General features: G+C 42.5%; 1 protein-coding gene across 4 annotated transcripts in view; it reads right to left on the reverse strand.

Annotated features, from left to right (window-relative positions):
• ITGB4 (integrin subunit beta 4) overlaps positions 1-26310 on the reverse strand; it is a 1147860-nt gene that overhangs the window by 686698 nt on the left and 434852 nt on the right. For all 4 annotated transcript variants that reach the window (XM_044084971.1, XM_044084972.1, XM_044084974.1 and 1 more), the window contains exon 7: positions 2981-3152. In XM_044084971.1, coding sequence (XP_043940906.1) covers positions 2981-3152 — 172 coding nt within the window. The remainder of the gene's footprint in view (positions 1-2980; positions 3153-26310) is intronic.

A 26310-nucleotide genomic window follows, 5' to 3' on the forward strand; every position in this document is an offset into this window, starting at 1 on the left:
GTTAGATTGGAATGAAAATAAAGGTTCATATGGCCACAGTCATGTATTTCAAGTGATTGCTGCAATACATATACATAGCATGCCTCCTCACTCCTCAACCCTAAACCCCAAAGGCAGCACGTGCCTGATGTGTGATTGTGAGGAAAGTAGGTACAATTGATGGCAAAGGCCATTATCAGTTTTATCCTAACAAGGTCATATCACAGCCCTGTTCAGGTTAAAGAGCATAATCAGAAAATTAAATCATGTTTATCTCCTCATTTTTGCCCAACAAGAAACAGCTTTTTTGGGGCCCCCCCACACAATCAAGGATGAATAAGAGACCCCCCTCTGTATCAATTTATACAGTCTGGGGAGTGGGGGGGGGGGGCACCAGATTCCTAGAAGATCTAAGTGTCTGAATGTTGTGTGATATATTTTCTGCCTTACTTTTAACATATAATTACTTGTTAGCTGCATTTTTTTACTGATACCCAGCAGAAAAATGTGTGTGCCCCAGCATTATTGGATGTGTGCACTGATACAAATCAGTGATATTTTTTATACACACACACTGGTGCATAAATCACAGCAATACTCGTTTTGTACTTATTTCAGCAAATAACAATACATTGTACAACACTGGTACTGCCACACCAAATCAGTGACTGCTGTTTAGCAGTCATCAAACAGCAGGAGTAAGTCATTTTATCTCATTGAGGAGTAAATGAATACTTGTCACTGTCCCTGGTTTCACAGATATTCCTTGATTTTGCCTCATAAGTTTGCTCTGTCCATCATAAAAAAATAAATAAATAAAAAATTTTATTTGCAGGCAAATCACTTAAGATTACAGACGGTCAGTAAATCCAGACACCATAGTTTTATACTTCTTATTGTCCAAAAAATGCACATTGATGCAAAATGTGCTATTCCAGTAACTTTTTAAGTGAATTAGAGCAATATTTAAAATGTGATCCTCATTTTGAGCCTTTATTCTGCTATTATTTTTGGCACTGAGCAGAATTCTCCTCAAGTTCGACATCTATATTCAGCAAAATATAAAGAAAACCAACCAAAAACTAGGTATGCTATATATAGGAACAACTACTTCCTCTCTACTTCTGCCAGGCATATTCTGGCCTCCTCTTACCTCCTTCCCTCCCTTCTGTACGGCGCCCCACTACTAACTAACCTATTGTCTTTCATCACTTCCAAACCTGAAAGCTGTTATAACAAAATTTCTAAACTTGCCACCAAAACCAAACATTCCACTCATCACTGTGTTACCCTCTAATCCCTCAACTGGTTAGAATTCACAAATTACCTGGACTTCCTCCAGCTCACTATAGCACGTAGTCTAATATTTAATCCAAGCAAATGCCCCATTCTAACTAGCATCCTTCCCCCATACATCCCAAATATAACTCTCAGATCTGTACACCAAAACTACTGTCCACAAACCTAAATGTCCTGCTAGACAACTTCTCCTCTCCTTCTCCTTAGATAAGAAATGGAACTCTCTCCCTCCCACACTAAGGACAATGTCAAACACAAACAACTTCAAAACTCAGCTTTACACCTACCTCTCTGAATGGAAATGTAACTGCATTCTCTCTACCTGGAACTCTTCAACAAAAGCCCCATGGGAGGGTATTCTCCTGAGTTCCTAAGCACCTTATAGCTGACTATAACCTTCTATAGCTAATTCCCATACGATTTCTCACACTCTGTAAATATTGTAAATAGCTTCTGACTTCTGACTTTAGCTGTGTGAATTTGTTAAAATGCATCTGTATGATATTTTTCCACTATGAGCAATATTGCTCAGGGTTTATATTATTTGATATGTATTTGAACTTTTATTTTTATTGGACTGCTATCTTTACTGTAATCTGTTTCATGGAGCTTTTCTCCCCGGGCCTCCACTGAAAATGGGCTCTCTGGGCCCAGTGGACTTCCCTGGTAATCAAACTGGAAATAAATAAATAACATAAATAAAATTCTTCAGGAAATACATTGAGAGTTACAGTATCTGGTGTTCTGGCAGCATTTATTAAACTCCTTGAAAGAGAAACCATCCCTGAAGATCAGAAGCATTGGCTCTTCTGAAACTCCATGGTGTGCAATGACATCAGTCACTCGAGCTGCTGATCTCTCGCTAGTTCTAACTTTATTCATGTTTATTATCAGCTTTATCCTAACAGGGTCATATCACAGCCCGGCTCAGATTAAACAGTACAAGCAAAAATTAATTAAATTTTTTTCCTCATTTTTCCCCAACCAATAGCAGCTTTTGTGGGTCCCCCACACAGTCAGGGATGATTAAGGGCCCCCCTGCAGCCACAGGTATTGTAGGTATCTATAGCTAGCTATGTTGTTCGTTTTAGTGGAGAGGATGTCTACCAGCAGGGTTTAACTAAGCCAGGGGCATTATGCCAGTGGTAAAACATTTAATAGAATTGTGAAGCCTGTTACTTGACAAAACACTGTTGCTATAACTAAAGATATTTGACTTTTGAAGGAGATAAAAATAAGAGTTATTATCACCCCCTCCCCCAATTTATTAAGCATACAACATTGCTGTACTAGCTTTTGTTTGTTTAACAGACATGTTACAAATATCAAGATAAGGTAACTTGCTGTGGCTGGGGGCCCCCAGAACCAGGGGTCCCCAGCGACAGCAGGGTTCGCTGGTGCCTGAAGCCGGCTATGTTTACACCCTTGTCTAACATTAAGTTACTAACATTAAGTTGCATGTGGGCTTTCTCTTTAGTGACCTGCACCTCTGTAAAATCTTAGAATGTATAAATGTAACTACTGTTTGTGTATAAATGTAAATAGAAATGCAATTATTCTGTGTTTAACTGGAACCAAGTATAACACAATGTTAAGCAAATGAAGCTTTTCTCCGCGGGCCTCTGCTGAAAATGAGTATTAAGTCAGTCAGAATTTCCCGGTAAGTAAAAACAAACACACAAATAAATAAATTATTTGGTACCTTGCAAGCAGCCACCTGCAGAATAGCATCAAATCCACCTTCAGGAGCATCCAAGTTTCCAGAAATCTTCTCCTTTTGTAATTCTCGACGAAACCGGTCACTGTCACTAGTTAAGGGAATCACATTCTTGAAAGAAAATGGTGGGTCACTATTCGGCCATGGCTCATTCAACCTTAAAAAAATCAGAGAAAAATGATGAATTAATAAATATTTGTTGTCTGTATCACAATCAAGGAACCTCAGAAATTAGATTCAGGGAGATTAGAGCAATGACGCATTCTACCAGTGTGGGGAGCTCAGCACACATACTGAAACATGTCCGTACTTCTAAAAGCATCCGAGCTGCCTAGCAATGACTTAACCAAAAACACAAAGCAGGAAAAGTGTGTCTGTTAATCAAATGAATCCACATGGAACAGGCACAAGTAACAGCAGTACAACCACAAAGCATTCTATAGCTATGTCAGAAATCTAAATGGCAATGCTCAGGTCTGCTCTGAGCTACAACAGAATGGCATTAAATATACTGATCCCAAGGATATTACCAATATCCTGGCAGATCGATTCAGTGCCAAATTCAACCCCCTCTCACCCCCTAAAGGGCCCATCTCAATACCGAAAGATTGCCAAATTCTGATAAGAACGGCCACACAGGTTGGGAGGGTGGCCTAATGGTTAAAGTGTTTGCCTTACAAACACAAGGTGCAGGGTTTGAGTCTCACAAGGGATAAATGGCTAGGCTTAAAATGGCTCGCAAGGGCAGTTAGCTTAGTACTAACCTATGAACCTATGAACACACTCTCCAAATCTAAGAATACAGGATCCATGGGACCAGATGACATCCCGGACTGTGTACTACATGAACTACAAAATGAACTGGCACCTCACCTAAGTGTCATGTTTAATCATAGCCTCACCTCAGGCTTCATGCCCACTGAGTGGCGCACAGCTACAGTTATCCCACTCCACAAAGCGGGATCCCCCTTGGATCCTGGGAACTACTGCCCCATCAGTCTGACGAGCCTGATCTGCAAGGCCATGGAAAGTATTATCATGGAACTTATAAACAAAGACAACTTTCAAACACTGGACCCCACTCAGTTTGGGTTCATGAAGGGCTGATTGTGTCTCCTGAACCTGATTGACTTCTTCAAATCAGTCTCCAGAGCTGTGGACAAAAGTAAGGTGGCCCACACGGCCTATCTGGACCTCGCCAAGGCCTTTGACACCCCCCCCCACTCTGGAATCATTGATAAACTTGCAAAGCTGAGCATTAATCCGTACATCACTCGATGGGTTGCCAACTGGCTTACTGACAGAACCCACACTGTAAAAGTAGCCGACTCCAAATCCAGCTCCAGATAAGTGACAAGTGGAGTACCTCAGGGTTCAGTCCTGGGACCGCTCTTGTTTGGCATCTACTTCTCTGAAGTACAGGCCAACACTAAGGGACTCTAGCTAACAAATTCACAGATGACTGCAAACTGGGAGTCATTATTGAATCCCCAAATGATGTGGATATCCTACAAAAGGGCCCTACAGAAACAGATGCTTGGTGCCAGAGCCATGGGCTCAAGCTCACTGCCAAGAAATGTATAGTTTCCCCTTTGGGAAAAACCATGTACCCGTGAATTACCATATAGGTTGCAGTACACTAAACACCAAAAGTTTGATAAGAGACTTAAGAGAAACAGGTGCATAGTGGTCTCACCTTCAATAACCACATTGCCACACCAGTCAGGAAATCCTTCTTTGTGGCACACCTCATCGCTAAGGTTTTTCATCCAGAAAAAAGGAGGTCATTGTCCCACTGTACTCATCCCTCATTAGACTCATTATACCCACTTGGTATGTACCTCTCAAGACATCTGCAGCAGCTGGAAAGGCCACAGAAATACCTCACTAAAAGAATCACAGGTCTAAAGCAGATGCCCTATGCTGACCGTCTAAAAAAGCTCCAGCCGTAGATGAGGGTAAGGTGGCTCATACAGCCTATCTGGATCTCGCCAAGGCTTTTGACACCATCCCCCACTCTGAAATTATAGATAAACTCACTAAACTAGGTATAAATCCTTATGTCACAAGATGGGTTGCCAACTGGCTCACTGACAGAACCCACACTGTGAAAGTAGCAGACTCCAAATCCAACTTCAGGCCAGTGACAAGTGGAGTACCACAGGATTCAGTTCTGGGTCCTCTCCTGTTTGGTATCTACTTCTCTGAAGTACAGACTAACACAGAAGGTCTTTGGCTAACGAAGTTCGCAGATGACTGCAAACTAGGAGCCATAAACAAAACTCCAAAAGATGTGGACATCCTACAAAAGGGTCTCACTGAGACAGATGCCTGGTATCAAAGCCGTGGCCTCAAGCTCAGTGCCAAAAAGTGCATTGTCATCCCTTTTGGTAAAAACTCTGTACCCATGAACTACCACATAGGCGGTAGTCTACTTAACACTGAAAGTGTGATAAGAGACCTTGGGATACAGGTGGACAGTAGTCTCTCCTTTGATAATCACATCGCCACAGTAGTCAGGAAATCCTTCTATGTGGCACACCTCATCACAAAAGGTTTCTCATCCAGGAAAAAAGAGGTCATTGTTCCTCTCTACTCGTCACTCATTAGACCCATTATAGAGTGCAACACCCCTTTTGGTATGTACCTCACAAGACATCTACAACAACTGGAAAGGCTGCAGAAATACCTCACAAAGAGGATTACCAGCCTCAAACAGATGCCCTAAGCAGACCATCTCAAAAAACTGCAGCTTTACTCCGTCGCATATCGCCTACTCAGAGGCGATCTCTGCCTAACACACAAAGCTATGTCAAACCCAGAGCTTTTGGACATGCTCCACTTAAAGAAATCCCAATCCCTCCGAGCTACATGCTCTAGGGACCTAAACCTTGTCACCACAATAAACAGAACATGCTGGAGGGACAGATTCCTGTCCCAGAGACTTCCCATACTCTGGAACAAACTACCTATCTATATCAAACAAAGCTCCTCATTAGCACTCTTCAGGAAAAATCTTGATGATTGGATGAGAGATAGAAAATTCACCCCGGGGATCACTTCTGTGGCTCTGCTCGACAGTGGCACAGGAAAATAATTTTCTTGGGTGGCGAAAGCCAGGGTACCTTTTGGCTAGGCTTATATAGGCCATATAGGCCCTAGGGCCAATAGGCTAGTACCTACCTATGAACCTATACTCTGTTGCATATTGTCTACTCAGAGACGATCTCTGCTTAACATACAAAGCCATGTCAAACCCACAGCTGTTGGACATGCTACACTTAAAGAAATCCCAATCTCTCAGAGACACATGCTCCAGGGATCTAAATCTTGTCATCACAATGAACAAAACATGCTGGAAGAATAGGTTCCTGTCCCAGACTCCCCAGACTCTGGAATAGACTGCCCATACATGTCAAGCAGAGCGCCTCTTTGGCCCTCTTCAAAAGGAATCTTGATGATTGGATGGGAGATAGGAAATTCACCCCGGGGATCACATCAGTCACCCTGCTAGACAGAGGGTCCAGGGAAGTAAATATTGTGGGAAGAAATAGCCAGGGAATTGTTATGGCTAGGCTTGTATAGGCCCTAAGGCCGATAGCCTAGTACCAACCTATGAACTTATGAGACAACTTTGTCGTCCTTCCATCTTGGTCTTGGAAGAAACATCCTATTATTGTAGCTCAGTTTATTCAGCATAAACACAGCTGTGAATGACAAACAAACCAGAACAGAGTCACTACTTATCTAAAACTGGAAGCCATTCCACCTTTCAAACACAAACGTGTAATTTCCGATATAATGATAAATAAACATCCATAAAATCCGATATAGAGAAGACAGATTAATTTCATAACATTTTAAATGAATCTGCTGATTCCCAATCATAGCTCTCAACTGTCAAGATTTTTGCAGAAAGTCCAGATTTTTCCCCTCATTATTTTGGTCTGTTTCTCACACAATTTGTGGTTTTCTGGCAAATTGCTAATGACAGGTCACTAAATAATGAAATATATTTTATGTTCTGTTTCATATTCTTCAGAAAATGCATGCTAATGCAAAACTGTTATTATAACAACTTTCTAAGCTTAAACAAGCAATATTTAAAATCTCTCCCTGATTTTGGGCCTTTGACCCCCATTATCATTTGGCTTTAACCATATTTCTTGCAATTAGAGGTTGAGAGGTATGTTCCCAATTATTTTTCCTTAATTAAAACAATTACAAATGAAAGTATTATGATGCAAATACGTTATACAATTTCATAAATGTAAAAATAAGAAGTGGAAGAGGATCTCGGTAGAATGACCACATTATTCATTTTCTGACTGCCCACTTAATTTATTTCAAAGTCATGGGGGAGTCATTTACAAGGCAGAGAAACACATCCTGAATGGGGTGGGGGGTAGTCCATCAAAGGACACACACACACACACGAGCTTGTGCGCACATACACACACAAGTGCACGCACACGCATATGCGCACACTCACACACACACACGTGCGTGCCCACACACACACACACACACACACACACACACACACACACACACACACACACACACATACTTTTGGCATGCTCATCTACAGGAAATTTGTAGGATCAACAGTTAGTTCACCTATCATTCACCAGTTCATTGTTGAGATATGGGAGGAAAAGTACAGTTTTGTACCTACCATAAATGTAGATGTTCGAAGATCCACATTGCTGCAGTCCTTACTTATGGGGTAGTCCGCTGTCCTCGGTCAGCCCGAATACCAAAGTATTAGGCTGACGTCGGTCATGGGCGCTCAGATCTGACATCAGAGCGTCAGGGTATAAAAGCGCATGACCGACGTCATATCCTCAGTCTTTTCTTGCCCCAGATGTCAGAAGGCCCTAAAAAGAAAGGCCACAGCCAAAAACAGCATACCTCCCAAAAACAGGCCCAACAACAACCATCACCCAAACCATATAACCATGCCAAACTACAGTGGGGAAGGAGGGAGGGTAAATTGGACTGCAGCAATGTGGATCTTCGAACATCTACATTTATGGTAGGTACAAAACTGTACTATGTTCTTCATCTCACATTGCTGCAGTCCTTACTTATGGGTAGAATCCCAAAGCAACGGGAAAGGGAGGATGGCAAAATCATAAAGCATTAGGGGCTGCTAAAATGCCCTGCAAAATTGCAGTGGCAAATCCAGCCCTAGACTTAGAATAAAGAGGAAGGTGGTAATGTTTAGAAAAAGTATGTACTGAACTCCAAGTGGCTGCTTCCAAAATATCTTTTGTAGCTACCCCCCTTAGAAAGGCAGTAGATGTGGCAGTAGCTCTAGTGGAATGAGGTCTGATTCCAGCCGGAATCTCCTTACCATGATGGGAATAACAGAAAGAAATACAAAACCCAATCCACTTAGAAATAGTTTGTTTTGAAACAGGTTTACCCTGAGAACCCAAAGCAAAAGAAACAAACAACTGCTGAGACTGTCTGAACTCCTTGGTTCTGCTCAAATAATAACGCAACTGCCTGTGAATATCCAAAGTATGCAAAATCTTCTCCCCTTTATTTTGGGGGTTTGCATAAAAAGTAGGCAAATGAATAGTTTGGTTTAAGGCCACACTAGAAACCACTTTCAGCATAAAGGAAGGATTAGTACGCAAAGATACCCTATCCTTATGAAAAATCAGGAAAGGCTCCACTGCCATAAGGGCCTGTAATTCAGAAACCCTTCTTGCAGAAGTAATGGCCAACAAAAAAGCAGTTTTCCAAGACAAATACTTTAACTCGGCCGTAGCTGCAGGCTCAAAAGGTTGTAGAGTAAGTTTTTCCAACACAAAATTGAGATCCCAAGCAGGAGTAGGAGCTCACGTGGGGTCTTATGTTCTTTGCCCCTCTAAGAAATTGCTTAAACAAAGGATGAGAGAATAAAGGAGGGTCACAATCATAGTGAGCAGAAATGGCTGCAGCATGAATCTTTATAGAGGAGAAAGACAAACCTTTGTCCAGTAACTCAGTAAGATATTGAAGAGAAGCACTTAAATTAGGCTTGGAAACATCAAAATCCTTCTCTTTGCTCCAAATAAAAATCTCCTCCATTTATCAGCATAAACTTTCCTTGTACTAGGCCTTCTGGCCTCCAAAATAACATTCAAAACTTGTTGTGGCAGCTGAGACCCTCCAGGGTCTAAAACAGAATATGCCAAGCTGTTAGATGCAGAGACTGAATCCTGACATTGAGGAAGTGACTGCCCTCCTGAGACAAAAGATGCGGAATTAAAGGTAGAGGCCATGGAGGCTCCTTACTAAACTCCTCAGAAGTGGGTACCAGTGCTGTCGAGGCCAATCCGGTGCTATCAGAATCATGGATGGTTTGTCTTGTCTGGCCTTCAAGAGTACCTTGGGGAGGAGAGGCAGAGGTGGAAAGGCATAGACATGAAGATTGTTCCAACTGAATGATAGAGCATCCACCTTCCAAGCTGTGTGATGAAACCTTTTTGTGCAAAACTTTGGCAACTGGTAATTTAGTGGAGAAGCGAACAAATCTATGTCTGGAGTCCCCCATAACACTGTCAACTGCTGGAATACATGAGGATCCAATTTCCACTCGTGAGGATCCACTATCTGTCTGCTCAACACATCTGCTAAGGAGTTCTGTGCTCCTGGCAGAAACCTTGCTTGAAGATTGAGGTGTAAACTGAGAGCAGTCTCCCACAAAATCATCGCTTGCCTGCAAAGTGGGTATGAATGGGTTCCCCCTTGCTTGTTGATGTACCACATGACAGTAGTGTTGTCTGTTTGAATCAACACCTTCCCTGGGTGAAGTAAATCCTTGAAAGCCATTAATGCAAACTGGACTGCTAACATCTCCTTCAAGTTGATATGCAAATGTTGAAGTCTGACAGGCCACGTGTCTTGCACCCATTTTCCATTGAGGTGTGCTCCCCAAGCCTTGTCCGAGGCATCTGTCGTTAGAATCTGACTCGCCTCTGGTCGGGTCACAGAGAGTCCCTTGTTTAGGTGACATTCCTGAGCCCACCACAAAAATTCCTTCTGAATGCAAGGTATTATCTGAATGACAGTGTCTAGATCTTGGCAGTGTTGTGTCCATACATTTTTGAGATACCATTGAAGCTTCCTCATATGCAGTTTGGCATTGGGAAGCACCAGAATACAAGATGCCATGAACCCCAAGGCTTGAAGGACTGTCCTTGCAGTCAGCCTGGACTGTAGAGACATTTGATGGAAATAAAGAGAAAGGCTTCTTTGTTTGTCCGGGGTCAAAAAAGCCATCTGGGAAGCTGTATTCAGTCTCACACCCAGAAAGCACATGTCCTGAGAGGGTACTAGACTGGACTTTGTTTCGTTCACAGAATACCCTAGGCATCTTAACACTACCATCACATATTGTAGATGATGAAGAAGTTCGTCTTTGTCTTGAGCAATAATCAGGCAATCGTCCAAATAAGGATAAATCTGTATTCCTCTTAACCTGAAAAAGGCTATCACTGGAGCCAGAACCTTTGTGAACACTCTGGGCGCAGTAGATAAGCCAAAGGGCAATGCAGAGAACTGATAATGTAAATTTCCAGCTCGAAACGCAGGTACCTCCTGCAACTGGGCCTGATAGGAACATGAAGATAAGCCTCTTTGAGATCCAGAGTTACCATCCAGTGGTCTTTTCCCAACAGAGGTAAAAGCTGTTGTAACGTCAGCATCTTGAACTTTGGAATGTCCAGATAAGTGTTGAGGATAGATAAATCCAAAATCGGTCTCCACGTGTTCCCTTTCTTTGGAACCAGAAACAGGCGAGAATAAAATCCTAGGCCCACTTCTGACAGAGGAACTGGCTGTATAGCTCCCATTTGAAGAAGTAAAGAAATCTGTTTGTGAGCCTCTAACCTTTGCCGAGGAGGAACATCTGGCATGCCTTTGAAAGGAGGCAATGTATGGAAATAAAACTTGTAGCCTCGGTTTATAATGTCCAATACCCATTTGTCCTGGGTGACTAAAAGCCAGTTTTGCTTGAAAAGTGCTAACTTTCCTCCCAAAGGAGCTGCCAGGCAAGAGGAATCTGGCAGCTGAAAATGCAGGTCATTGGGCCTGTTTACGAAAGGACTGGCCCCTGCCCTCACCTGCAGACTGTGCAGGCGAACTCCATGTTCTAGGTCTGAAGGAACTCTGAGCTCTGCCCCTACCACGTCTAGATCTGCCCCTAGACTGAGAATCAGAAGAAGGGTAAGTCCATCCTTTAGTAGGCCAATTTCTACTAAACTTTGGAGGTTGCACCTGCAAAATCTTTAACAGTCTGCATAGACTTAGCCTTGTCCTCCATTTTCTTTAATACAGACTCTACAGGAGGACCAAACAAAACTTCAGACTGTAAAGGGGCATCCAGAATTCTAGTCTTAACATGCTCAGACAAATTCTGATCCTTAAGCCAGGCGTGCCTTCGAATAACTGAACCAGTGGCAGCCACCCTAGAAGAAGCCTGTAAAGCATCAAAGCCACACTGTAAAGAATGCTTGCCCACCTGTTCAGAGACATGTACCAAATCCTGCAGTTCTTTACACTCAATACACTCTGCTAAAGCATCCACTTTAGATTTTAGCTGAGAAAGGAGGAAATTCTGATATTTCAACATATGAAACTGGCAATTTAAAGCCCTCATTGCTAACGTAGAAGAGGTATACACCTTCTTACCCCATCTATCCAAAGCTCTAGCTTCCTTATCTAGAGGAACCGGATTTTTACAACAGAAGCTCTAACACCCTTAGGCCCCTGACTAATAGTTTCTGGGTCTGCCCTAGGACTTTTATACAGATATTTATGAGCCTCAGGCACCCTGTAATACCTGTCTGGTTTGACTGGCGCAGGAGGCACAGAATCTGGATTAAGGGAAGCCTCCGAGAAAACATCTTGAACAACATCCAAAACTGGAGGTATAGCTAAGGGTCTATGCTGTGGTAAAACAAAAATTCCTAAGCCTTTTCCGAGAATCAGAGAAATCCTGTCCTTCCCACTTAAAATGCTCCCTCATGGAATGTAAAGTTTCTGAAAAAGAAAAATCCTCAGGAGGAGAAGCAGAAGGAGTGGAATCCCCTGCATCAGAATCCGAATAAGGAGGAAAATCTTGAATGTCTTCCACAGAAGACTCTGAATCATCTGAGGCCTGCTCCAAACTTTCCAACTCTAGCTCTACCCTGGGCCTCTTATCAGGAGGGGGCATAGAACCTCTAATTAAAGTAATCAAATCTTCTGCCATTTTAAGCATGTGCTTTTTAGGCACTGACCCTGAGGAACCAGGACTGACACCAGAGGAAGGCAAAACAGACCTGCCCTTAGAAGGAGCCTTAGAAATAGTAGCAGAAGGCCTAACCACCCTAGGCCCAGTAGGGAGAATAGTAACCTGTGAGGCCCCTTCAGCCTGACCTGAGTCCTGTGAAGCCACCTCTTGCAAAATCAAAGTTTCCCCCTGAGTCTCAACAGAAACTTCAGCCGGATCCACATGTTCCCCTGTAGCTTCTAATGGACCGGCGTCCGAAACGGACGAATCATCCTGCCTAGGCTTCACAGATTTGTCTTTGCGCTTCTTCGTGGAAGCGGGCGTCGGAGGATCCGATGGCATATTATAATTACACCACTTGCCAAAGACTAACCTAGCGCAATCTAACCTCCGTTTTATAGTGCGCTTATTGAACCTAGCACAAAACCGACACCCGACTACGTCGTGCTCCGGTCCCAAACAAGGAATACAAAGTGAGTGGTAATCCCTATGCGGTATCTGTTTCCCACAAGAAATACAATTATTCACTTTTTCTGACATCCGGTAAATAACTGAGGCAAGAAAAAACAAAAATATTCCCCAACGGGGTACTTAGCCCAACTTGGTATCGGTCTGAAACTCCGAATTCGAAAAATTTCAGAACGCCGAACGGCACTTGCAACGCTGCTTCTGCATCGGACCATGCGGCAAAAAAGACTGAGGATATGACGTTGGTCATGCGCTTTTATACCCTGACGCTCTGATGTCAGATCTGAGCGCCCATGACCGACGTCAGCCTAATACTTTGGTATTCGGGCCGACCGAGGACAGCGGACTACCTCATAAGTAAGGACTGCAGCAATGTGAGATGAAGAACATCAAGGGCACTTGGAAAACCCCGCCTGAACACAGGATGAATCTGAAACATCATATGGAAAGCACCTCAGTTAAAAACTAAACTGGAGAGCCACAAGACTTCAGATAGCAATATCATGCAGTCACTCATTCCTACATTACTTCACCCAGAATTTTAACTGCCCACAAATGCAACTGTTCTCATCCAATTATAACTACAGTGCTATGGTCAAATTTAAAGATAGAAAATGGTGGAAAGCCCCTACCAAAATGGTTTAGTGGAAAGAAAAGGATTTGTTTACCCTGTGAGACCTGGCTGTTTCAAACTCACTTGAGATGAACAAGTCTGCTGCTTTCCAGGTTTGGTATGACTTAACCTGGAATGGCTTTAAGGAATACCCATTGCTGTATCATATAAGGAGTTCTTTTGGGGATTAAATTGTGGTGGTAAAGACTGTAAGACATGAAACATAAGGAACTCCCTAATGTCAGTAATCATGTACAACATTCAGTTAGGTTTTATCTTTGCACAGGTGAGGTATATAGTGCTATTCTGCCCCAGCTCCATTGCCCCCTTCGACGACTCCTCCTTGCAGATAAAATGTGGTTTACCTTGGGAAGGATAACGGTCTTAGCAACATGAAAAGTGCATGTCCCCTAATATACACTCAGCAGTTAAACGTTATTGTATTTGCTAACTGCACTGAAAATTTATGGCAAAGTGGCAGTGGTCTCTTTAGATGTTAAAAATGATTCCATAAGGAAGCAAATTATTACTGCTGAAATCAGACTGGCAATGCTGCTTATAGACATATGATTTGGTTTCTCTTTTGCAAAGAATATTTATATTCATTTAAATCCTGAAATAGGATTGGTTATACAAGGAATGTTAGTGCAGTGGTTAGAGTTGTCACATCACAGCAAAAGGTTGTCTGGTTTGATTCTCAGCTGGGGTGCCTTCTGTGCAGAGTCTGCATGTCCTCCCTGCAGTCATGTGGGTTTCCTCTGGGTGTTCCAGTTTCCTTCCACATTCCAAAGACATGCAATAGATGGATTTGACACTCTAAATTGACTGTAGGTAAGAGTGTGTGTGCAAGTAAGTGGTTCGAATGAACTACCGCAGCAGGGCTAGCCAATAATGGGCCTTATAAGGGAAGAATTCAGGAATGTTATGACCTCCTTGTCCCTGGATGAGATACCCTTACTTATGAGGTGGGCCATGTAGAAAGCTTTCTGTACAATGGAAGCAACATGGTGGTCAAAAGTAAGGTTGCTATCAATCTGGGTGCCCAAATCCCTCACGACTGACTGCATGCTTAAGATGTTATTAATGTGATAATTTGTGGGGACATCACTCTCCACAAAGGGGATGATGATGCATTCCTTCTGTATTCACCTTGTGGCCATGTTTCTGGCAGCAGTCATTTGTTTGGGTGAGACCCTCTTGGAGGATGCCCATGTCACTAGGGGAATTGATGACAGCTCCCACCTTGCAGTCATCTGCAAACTTGGTCAGCCATAGCCCCCCGGTTTTGGCCTGCGCCTCAGAAAAGTACATCTCAAATAACAGTGGCCCCAAGACTGAACCCTGTGGTACGCCACTCTATATGGGTCTACTGCTTGATGTAGCTTCCCGTATTTTGACTAGGTGGGTTCTATCAGTGAGCCAGTTAGCTACCCATCTGGTAACATACGGATTGATGCCTAGTTGAGAGAGTTTATCTATTATGCCTGAGTGGGGAATAGTGTCGAAGGCTTTGGCCAGGTCAAGGTAGGCAGTGTACACTGTCTTCCCCTCATCCATGGCTTTGGTGACTGTCTCAAAAATCTCGACCAAATTTAACAGATGTGACCTCTCTTTGATAAAGCCAAACTGTGTGGGTTCAAGTGTTTGGAGGTTGCCAATGTCCTTGTTAATGAGGTCCATGATAATCTGTTCCATGGCCTTGCAGATTAGGCTAGGTAGGTTGATGGATCTATAATTTCCCAGATCGGTGAACGCTTTACCTTTGTGTAAAGGGAGCTGGGGCAAAGCCGGTACTCAGGCTTTGGTTTATAGGTTCATAGTTAGGTACTAGGCTATCTGCCTAAAGGTATTTATAAGCCTAGATGGAATGTGTTGGCTTTCGCCACCCCTTAGATTAGTTCCCTGTGCCTCTGTCCAGCAGAGCCATTGAAGTGATCCTGGGGGTAAACTTTCTGTTTCCCATCCATTCGTCAAGGTTTCTCTTGAAGAGGGTTAGCGAAAAGCTCTGCCTAATGTAGATTGGAATCTTGTTCCAGAGCATGGGAAGTCTCTGGGACAGGACTCTATCCCTCCAGCACGTCCTATTTATTGTTGTGGTGAGGTTTAGATCTCTGGAGCATGTGGCTCGAGGGGATATGGTTTTCTTTAGGTGGAGCATGTCCATCAGTTCTGGGTTGGACATGGCCTAGTACGTCAGGCAGAGATCACCTCTGAGAAGGCGGTATGCAATCAAGTACAGCTGGAGTTGAATAGGGCACCTAATGGTGCTGTAAGTTCCTGCCTGAGTTCATGTAAGATGCAGCCTGGGATGTTATCAGGTCCCGTGGAGACTGTATTTTTTGTCTTTGAGAGAGCAGTGATGACCTGATCCCTAGATATACGGGGAAAGAGGCAGGTACTGGGAATTTCCTGATTTACTGATGGGAGCAGAGGGGTGAACTTTTCGCTGAATCTGTCAGCCAGCAAGTTTGCTATATCTACAGCATTTGTACATGTGGTGTCCTTGACCAACAGTTCTGAACAGATCTGGGTGCTACCTTTGAGATTATGGACATATATGAAGAAGGCCTTATGATTGTCTCTGGTAGATGTGGCCAATCTGGACTCCAAGTTTGCTTTGGAGAATTTCACTAGTGCTCTTATTTGCTTGTTTAGGCTAAGGAGAGATTGCTTCCAATTGGGAACCTGCTATTTCCTGGTCCTGGACAGCAACTTTTTTCTTTTGTTATAGAGTTTATTTATTGCAGATGTCCACCAGACAGGTTTACTCTTCCTTGCGGAGGATGATTTAGTCCTGTCAGGTATTCCTGATTCCATGCATCTATATAAATGTTCATACAGTAGGTATAACTTTGGATACTGGTGCCAGTTCTTAAGAGAGGGGGAGAGGGCTATGAAGCTGTTTATACCATCCCTCAGGAGGCTTGTAATCAGCTCTGGAAAAGTTTTTTGTTTGACCCAAGTTAGAGGGGGGTTGGGGGAGATGGTGACTTTGACCGTGACCACTTTATGGTCTGATCTTACAAGGGAGGATGATACCGCAGGGATGCTGCAGTGGTTACTCATTTTGGTTAATAGCAAGTCCAGGATATTATCATCTCTTGTGGGGGTATCAACTAGCTGTTCTAAAGCATTTGCATTGATAAAATTGAGAAATGTCTGGGCATTTGTGTTCTGGCATGAGTAGTTCTTCCAGTCTATGTTTGAGTAGTTAAAGTCACCCAGGATCAGGGTAAAGGGTTGAATCTTGATAGAGTCGAAGAGGTCTACAGAGGCAGTTTGGGCATATTGGGTCAGATTTGGGGCCCGGTAGCTAGCTATGATTTGTATAGGGATCTTGTCAATGGTTAACTGCACCTGGATTGTCTCCTGTGCGTCATACTGTTTGACCAGTCTGGAGGTGTGCATGTCTTTAATACATACTGAAACTCCACCTCCTTTGGCTTTACTGCCCACAGTTTGGGGTCTGAATGTATAATAGGATGAGTAACCAGGTATGGCTGGGTGCTCTCTGCAGCTTTGAACCAGGATTCTGTGACTGCACAGATGTCAGCATTTTCCAGGGTTAAGAATGTTTGCAATGAGTGGAGTTTCATGTTTAGACTCCTAGCATTTAGCAGCATGTCCTTTAATTTGGGTTTTGTTTAAATTTTTATGTTGGTAGTTTTAACCTCATCACTTTTTCTAAAAAAGGCACTATGGAGGAGGCAAGTGCCATTGCCAGAAGCCTGAAGCCCAAGTGAGACAGATGCAGGCCATCTCTGGCAAAGCACCGTGGTCTGCCGATCATATCTTCCCAGGCTGTTATGTACTGGATCCCCCTGGAATGACACCAGAAACTAAGCCAATTGTTAAAGTCAGTCATTTTCTGTTTGTATTGAGGCATCATTCTGGGTGATGGTAGAATGCTGCTTAAGGCTAGGGACATACCTGCCTGGGACATATATTCAGTGAGTTCAAGTCATAGTCCAGGGTGGTACATCTCAAGTTATTCACACTAACATAGACTATGACAGAGTCATAACTGTACCTGTTGTTGAGAGACTTGAGTGCATGTGTGATATGGTGGATTCTGGCCCCTGACAGACAACTAACCATGACTTTCTCCTTATCCAGCCTGATGAAAGGCACGTGTGTGTCTCACAATGCAGTCTCCTATGACTAATATGTTGGGTTTATGGTTAAGCCTTAGTGGTTGTGAGACACAGATGTGTGAACTATGCATGGTATGTGGTGTGGAGGGCTATGGAGATTGCGTGTATTTTTGCCTCGGAGGTCTCCTTTGTTTGGGTATGTTTTTGTTGAGGACCTCCACATATGTGGGTGTGTGCTGTGTAGGTGTGGGTGATGTTTGAGGTGTAGTGATTGTGCTGACAACCTTTTCAGTGCCAGATATACTGGCTTGTGAGGAAGCGAGCATGGACTCTAGGTTCCTAATGTAATTGCATCTCTCACAAATTGTATTCCTAGGTGGTAGTAGTAGTAGGTGGTTATCTGTGTGCATAAGGCAGTTGCTACACTGTCTTAGGATGCCCATATCAACCAGACTGGCAGGAGAAACTGTAGGAAATTGTCCATCCATATTTTTCAGAATCTGAGAGAGAAGGCCAGGGAGAGCTAAGGGGTAAGCCTAAAGCCCAAGTGCTTCAACCAAAACTAAGAGGCTTAGAATAACACAATTTAAACAGGCTATAAAAAAGCAGTAACAAAGGCAACAGAAAAGATGCAATTGAACAGTTTAGAGAACAAGCCGCAGCAAGTAGCAGAAAAAGCAAGATGAAGTAATTGTAGTGGTCATAGATAAAATGCACCTTTAAGTAAGATTCTGCGGACCATTAATGAGACAAGAGAGGTGGACTGACCTTTAATGAGACAAGAGAGGTGAACTGAACTCTTGCATGGAAATTCAGTACTGCCACCACATTTAGCTTGATCAAGGGTAATTAAGACCTTTGCCATTTGGATGTGTAAGGTGCTCGAACACTCCCTCGAGCAAAGCTCACTTTGGTTCCAAGTTTCTTTACTTAGCCCACATGGAGAAATGCATCCGTTTGCCCATGTAATTTCTTTCTAGTGGACATTTTTTTGTGACGATGTTGATATACCAGTGACCTTGAGACTCAGGATTGTTCGTCACACTTAGAATTAAAGATGCCACTTTTACAGTTTCAGAGAACTGAGATCTAGGCAAGGCTTGCCTGATAAAGACCATTTTTTTCAAATAATAAGAGCCATAATGGAAGGAGAGCTAAGCAGTTTTGTCAAGACCAGAATGGGGGTATTACAACTGGCATGGTGTATTTTTTTTCCTTAATCACCTTAGGTATATATGAAATGGGTGGGTGGGAAGCCATATAAAAAGTCTTACGGGTATTTCTTCATCACATCTTCTTTCACTAATTATTCCTGCACTGGTGTGAATAAAAAAAAGCTGTAGGCCTAACAGCAGTTAGCCACATAAGTGGGAAATCTTATCCACTGTATTCTACTACAGGAATAATTTGTGAGGAAGAAGACATCTGTTAAGCTTATCTAACAGTGTGCTGGTCTTTTCTAGAATAAGGGCCACTCTTGAGAACAGGCTTTTGGATACATCCCATAAACATAACTTTGTAACATCTTTGCATAGGACAAGTGGGTAACCCATAGCTTGCTCATATACCAGTCATTTGCCATACTGTCAATGTGAATGACCATGGATACTTGAAGTATTTGGTTTAGAAACATCATCAGGAATGCTTCACCCTGACACCTAGGTCACTTACATAGGTTTGCAATTCCTGTGGGGAACATGATCCTTGCATCGTCTGTCTTTGGAAATCCATGTTTCCATGAGGGCAGATGCATATTTGGTAACTGTAGAAATGTGAGTGGAGGTTAGAATCTGGAAAGGATTCCCAAAAGGAAGACTCAGGTAATGCAGCCTCTGAGGAATTTGGTTTCTGCATGAATCCATTATGGGGATGCACTCAGTGAAATAGGAATACCCATGTTATTCCATTGTGGTATAGTATTTTGTCTGTTAGCAGGAAGGTTTTGCATATCCTGGTATTCTACATGCAGCCTGAAAAAGTAATATCCTGGGTGGACTGCAGCAGCAGTTTGTGGATATTTACCATTATGTCCAGGGATTGAAACAATTTCATTACAGAGCATTGTTGTTGGGACAACTCATCTGGAGATGGTGTAGCAAGCAGCCAGACTTGTAAGTAAGGGAAAACCTTGATCCCCACACTCTTTGATGGGCTGAAGCTACCAGAAAGGCAGGCTTTTGAACCAGTAATGACTGTATCTGACCCTGCTGTGCTAGGACCCCTTAACAAGTCCTTGGACATTTTGACATGACAGGCAATCTGGAAGCCCAAATAGCACATCCATTCTCCTTGTGACCATCAAGGTAATACACCTTGCTGAAAGACCATTCAGAAATCTTCATTTACTATAAAATGGGTTAGACCACTGGGATCAAGTATGGATCTGACAACTTTTGTGTTATTTGGCACCCTAAAGAATATGAGGAATAGAAATGAACTCTCTGGTCTGGTGAGAGCTCTTTGATATCCTCTTTTTTGTAGGAGTGTGGCTATGTCTTGCTTTCTGCTGTGGTGGGGCATCTGGAAAGGACTTGGCTGATGAAGTGGTGTCCTTAGGAATGGGATTCTGTAGCCATTATGTCTCAAACTTATCAACTTTGGTTACCATCTACCACTGCAGCAGGTGGAGGGAAAGGAACTCATGACTGCCTCCAGAATGGAGCAGTAAGTTAAAGCTGCAGGAGTGTTGCAGTCAGCCCTGGAAATGACTGTCTTCCCCTAATGAGCAGCATTTACTGCTATGTTTTTGTGGGTGGCTTTGATGGAAATTGTGTGACTAGTTCCAACCTCTTCCCACATTTTCTTGGTGACATTGTTGTGGGCCATGCTGAAACTACATCTGGCACTAGTTTCTCTGAGTTCTGCAAACCCTGTGCATACCCGTAACTTAGGGAAGTATGCAGTAGGCTAGTACTGTCCTCTCACAGAAAGCACCTCCTTGTGACCCCAGTGTGCAACCATGGTTCTGTATCACTGTGCGTGTGTGTGTGTGTGTGTGTGTGTGTGTGTGTGTGTGTGTGTGTGTGTGTGTGTGTGTGTGTGTGTGTGTCTGTGTGCACCCATCCTGCCCACCTCCCCAGTGAGAGGCAAGCAGGCTCCACCTATTTACCCCCCCCCCAAGCCAGCTCCAACAGGCATCTGAATCATTAATTTAATCTGGGACACCTTTGATATTCTCAGGGCTTTAGCCCTCGATGCCAATGGAATTAGCTCAGATAAAGCAATGTTGGTGATACAAGTAGTCCCTCTGTCACCAGTAGAAGGTACAGTTAGGTGGCTAAATTATGAACCTCTGTTGTGCACATAACTATTCTGGTTGACTGGTGCTGAAATTATCAGTTCTCATCTTGCATTGTGCCATCGATGGTGGGATGGTCACATCTGATGTCACTGAAGACCCTTTAGAGGGATACTGTGGCACATAATGTATCTGTGTTGGGTACAGCATCATAAAGTCATCATCAAGTAGTGAGCTGAAGGCAGCATCAGCACTAGGTCAGCTGACCTGACATAATGTAGCATCCTCACATATAATCTAGCTTTACTGTATGCATTGGGACCAAACACTGGAGAGTACAGAGAACAACCTTGCAAAGGCAAAACAAAACAGAACAAACAAAAAAAAATCAGAATGTGTTACTCTGGAAAAAACTCTTCTGGTACTCCTTTGAAATGCACACAGGAGAGCTGGTAGGCAGACAGTACTTTGTTCTTTAAACTTCAACACAGTTTGCATTAGCTTTTCAGAGAGCATGCTCCTTTGAAGGTATGTGTGATAAACTGATCAGCAGAATTGTAATGATCTTTTCTCACTAGTCTGAGGCATCCAGTTGGACCTTCATGTCTATGACCTTACCTTTTGTTGCCAGAGGGAGACCATAATTTTGCAGAAAAATATATTACATTTTTAAATTGGCTTATCCTGGCCTAGGACTATGGACTGACATTAATTAGTCAGCATTAGAGTTTGACAAAGCACTAGTCCTGGGCTGTTTGCCAGACAATGCCCAGTTCTTAGGATATTTGCAGCTTTTATATGCAACAGTTACATTCAGCTCAATTAAAACAGAGCCAAATATTCCGACTGTTTTTTTTACTCCCCCTCTATAGAATCTCCGCTTATCGCCAGTGTTGTTTTTAATTAGCTCATTTGCTAATTAATTAGAATTAGTAGCTCATTTTAAAATTAGCTGTCTTACATATCTAATAAATTAGAATTAGTAAACAAAACTAATTAGGCTAATTAGAGTTTTAATTAATAAATTATTGCTGACTGTCTTAACTTGCAACTTGCCGATCCAAGTGTTCAACATGAAAACAATGTAGTTAATGTCAAATCATAAAAATTAAACAGTATCTATAAGCACATGTTTAGCTAAATAATCAACTGCACAGTAAAACATATTTAAAACCATAAAATAGTAAAATCATCAAATAGTAATGTTCATCAATTGGTCTCTGTTGCACTTGGCAATGACAAGCAATTCCAGTGATGTATCACTAAGTCTACTTTACCTAACTGAAGTAAATGTAGCCAGCAGCACTGAAAACCCTTTCAACGTTTGCTGAAGAAGCAGGTATACAGTGGTACTTAAGATGTAGTAACTTGTATAAGGTTGTAATGATTCTTGGCAGGCAATGTCACTCCACTAGACTAGCAGCTCCAAGCTGCTGCATGGTGCTAACAAACACAATTCTAATTCTGATTCAATGCTGTTTGTTGGTGTGCTGTTGTTTTCCATCATATACAAAAATAGAATATCCGGCTGTGAAGCTGATGGTTGTTGCTGTGGTATTGGTGCACTGGCAACTTCTTCTGCAGGTAATCGATGTTTGCATGATTGACTTAGTAATTGCATCTCATCAATAATGCCTGTCATGCTGCATTGCTGTCACCTCAATCTGTTGTCCAACTCAGTTTGAAAAGTGGCTCCAAAGCTGTGGCAATCAGGCAATGTGCCTAGGAAAACAGATAATCACATCTGTTGCTCAATGATGCCAAGAGACGAGACTTGACTAATGTTTAATGCACTTCTCTTTTGTGTTTCTTCAAGCCAACTATTGTAGGTAGAATCTGATTACTCATCACAACAACTTCAGATTGCAGGAGAACAGTGGCCATTTCAAATGGACTCAAGACCTGCTCTATTTCTTGTAGTACAGCAGAGTCATTTGGTGTGAGGGTAATTCTGGAAGGCAAAATACTGCAAACTCACTGAAGGGTTCCTTCATGTTGTGATTTGATCTTAACAATTGCCAAAATCATTGACAGTTTACTGTTCCGTTGTGTACTGTTTGATGCTTCTACCTCCGACATCTACATAGCGCAACATGACTTATGAAGAGCTGGTATGAAACTATCACATTTGACCAGAATATTGTTTATCTTTGGCGAGGCTTCAGCAAGTCTGGCGTGAACTACCAGCTGCAAAGTGTGTGCCATGCATGCATAGCATACAGTACTGGACTGCTACCCTCTTTTTCAAGTCTTTCCTAATCAACTGGAACATGTTCCACCTCTTCTTCTCCTGCTTCATCTTTATCACCTTTCTCCTCTTCATCTGCATCTATCATGTCAACAGGCTTCAGGAGTGCCTTCACAATGTTTCTGGCATTATCTGTGACTATTCCGACAACTGACTTGTGAATTGTTTCGTAACAGATTGATAAACTACGGAAATGTTTTCTGCCGTATGTGAGCCTGTAAACCTCTTCATGCTCACCAGTCAGATTTCCGTCTTCTGGTGGTGTATGAAAGAAAGGCTTACTCCATGGTAGCTATGCATACACTGACTGGACCCTAGCTTAGGCACAGCAGTACTGAGAATCGTTCATCATCTTCTCAACTGTTTTTATCATCTGTCTCCACTAGTCATTAACTTGCATGGTAAACTTTGCTGTGGTTGAAATATAATATGACGGTTGTACAACACTCAGTAGAAAACGAAATCTTTCTTTTTTGACCAGACTCAAAGGAAGCATATCTAGCACAACAAATTTGATAACAGCATCATCAACTCTGTCACTCGAAATGCTTTGTGACAAATAAAACTAGTCAAAGAACAAATACCATCCAGATCCTGTTTTGGGTTCTTCCTTTCATGTATCTTTTTGCCTCATAAGTGGTGTACTTGCCATGACTACACAGCTTTGAGTGATTGACAAAATTAGTAGTCACCCTTGTTGGCTTCCAGTCGCTGGTAATTCTTTTCTTCCAGGCATTACACTCTCCAGAAATTCACGTTTTACTATCGTTTATAACATTTAATTTAAAATTAGTGAAAAAAAGTTGCAACATTGTATGGCATTTCTTGAACAAAGTCTGCCATGTTTACAATCAAACTAACCAGTAAACAGGAACCGGAAGACAGAAGTTACAAGCGGTACAGGTAACTAGGTAAAGTGGTTCAGAACTGAAACTGGAATGGGTTGCTGCTACAGTAAGACAGTAAGTTAATACACTGTTACATTACTACATTTCAAACACTGGTAAATATATAACAGAAACTTGTTATGCAATTTTATTTCAGTTGTAAAATGTATCTAATTAAGCTTCTAATTAAGACATTTTAATTAGAATTCGTTCAAAACACCTAATTCATTAGAATTAGATGTTTGTTTATTATAATTAATTAGAATGAGAATTACCACATTTTCTAATGAATTAGCTAATTATCATTAGTTAATTAATTAGACAACATTGCTGATTGCTTCCATACTTGTGTTCAAGTCCAACATCCCATTCACTCTTGGCTGGTAAGTTTTATCATCCTATCCATTCCCCAAAAGTGAGACTCGGAAGATAGAGAGTGAGCCAGCTTACTAGTCCTGTGATGTGGCCTACCTTCTCCCAAGATGGAGCAAGCCCTTCTGCTTCAGCAGCTCATTCTAGTTCTTCCATATGCTGTCTCTCACGGGAAACATGGTTTCATACACTGAATTTGCCTCAGCTTACTGTGCGATTGCATTTAGCAGTTTATGCTCACTAGATCCGAAATCCACAGGTATAACATGTAGTACTCCTGTTACATGGCAGCAAAATGGTGAGTCTTGGCCTCCTTGTACCCCCAGGATGGGTGAACTGGCAGGACCACTCACTCCCATCCTTCCCTGTTAGCTCCTACAGTTTCCAGAGAAGTTATTCAAACTTGGATCACCTGAGCCATAGTCAGAATTTTATTCCTCAACTTCACAGAACTGATCATATATAATTGGTTTTGTGCCCTTTACCCAGGCATTAAAACAGGTTTTGTGGCTACCTGGCACTACCACCTGACAGGAGGCACAAGGCTGAATAGTAACTTCAATAAGATGAGGATGAGGCCTCTCCATGAGGTAAAAAATTTTGAAAAGAACTCAAAAAGTCAGAAAAGAAACAGAAAAAAAATTTACTTTTTGGCTTTTCTTTTCACAGTCTTGAGTAAAAAAATTAGGAAAGTACAATTGTGTACACTTACCATAAATGTAGATGTTCGAGTGTATTCACTGTTGCAGTCATTACACTTGGGTTATCCTGCTGGCAGGCTACCCTCAGTCAGCCTGAATTCCAAAGTCTAGGTCCGGCGTCAGTTGCTGTCGCCTCTTCCCTAACGTCAGTGCGCCAGGGGTATAAAAGATGCAGCTGACACCATTTTCTTCATTTTTTCTTGCCCTAGATGTCAGGTGCCCCCCAAAGGGTAGGCTAAAAATGTGCCAGTAAAACATGCATGCACCAAAATATGTTATAATCTTAATCTACAAGCAAATACACCACATAGGTTGTATAGAGTTGAGAAGTGCAGATAAGTTCCAGCAAATATATGGGGGATGGTGGGTGGGTAACCTGGACTGCAACAGTGAATACACTCGAACATCTACATTTATGGTAAGTGTGCACAACTGTACTATGTTCTTCGTGTTTCACTGTTGCAGTCATTACACTTGGGTTGAATCCCAAAGCTATGGTTGGGAGGCTGGAGCTAAAATAGCATTAGGAGTGGCTATGAGGCCCTGCAGAACTGCAGTGGCAAAGCCTGCCCTGGATTTAGAGTAGAATGGTAAATGATAGTGCTTTGTAAAGGTGTGCACTGAACTCCAGGTAGCAGCCTCTAAAATGTCTTTGGTTGGTACTCCCCTGAGGAAGGCTGCTGAAGTGGTTGCTGCTCTAGTTGAATGTGGCCTGATATCCTTAGGCACTGGCTTGCCATGTTGAGAATAGCAGAAACGAATGTAGTGGCCTATCCACTTAGTAATAGTCTGCTTTGAGATAGCCTTTCCTTGTGATTCTGCAGCATATGCCACTAGGGTTCCCTATCAGAAGCCTGAAACACTATAAGCTTGAAAATCAAAATCCTGAAACCAAAAGCCTGAAAACTCAAAATCCTGAAAACCCAAAATCCTGAAACTCAAAATCCTGAAAACACAAATAATGCTAATATGCCAATACAAAGACACTAATATCTACCAACTGACCTTGACCCTAACCCTAACCCTAAGGTCCGTCACTATCACACACTCACCTGACCCGCGCCCTAACCCTAACTCACTTAAACCGCCCCTAACCCTAATTTCTGTCACTATTGCATACATGCCTAACCTGCCCTAACCTAACTCACTTAAACCGCCTAACCTAACATAAAACCAACCGCACACTTACCTGAACCCAACGCATGACCTAACACCACAGGGCTAACAATAGCAAAGCCGCAATGACGTCAGTATGTCTATTTTGTGTTTTCAGGATTTTGGGTTTTCAGGATTTTGAGTTTTCAGGCTTTTGGTTTCAGGATTTTGATTTTCAAGCTTATAGTGTTTCAGGCTTCTGATAGGGAACCGCCACTAGTAGTTGCTCGGTCTTTCTGAAAGCTTTGGTTCTGTTCAAGTAGAAGCA

Source organism: Protopterus annectens, chromosome 10.part0 (genome assembly GCF_019279795.1).
Source record: "Protopterus annectens isolate FY-2018-M chromosome 10.part0, PAN1.0, whole genome shotgun sequence".
Classification (NCBI taxonomy): domain Eukaryota; kingdom Metazoa; phylum Chordata; order Ceratodontiformes; family Protopteridae; genus Protopterus; species Protopterus annectens.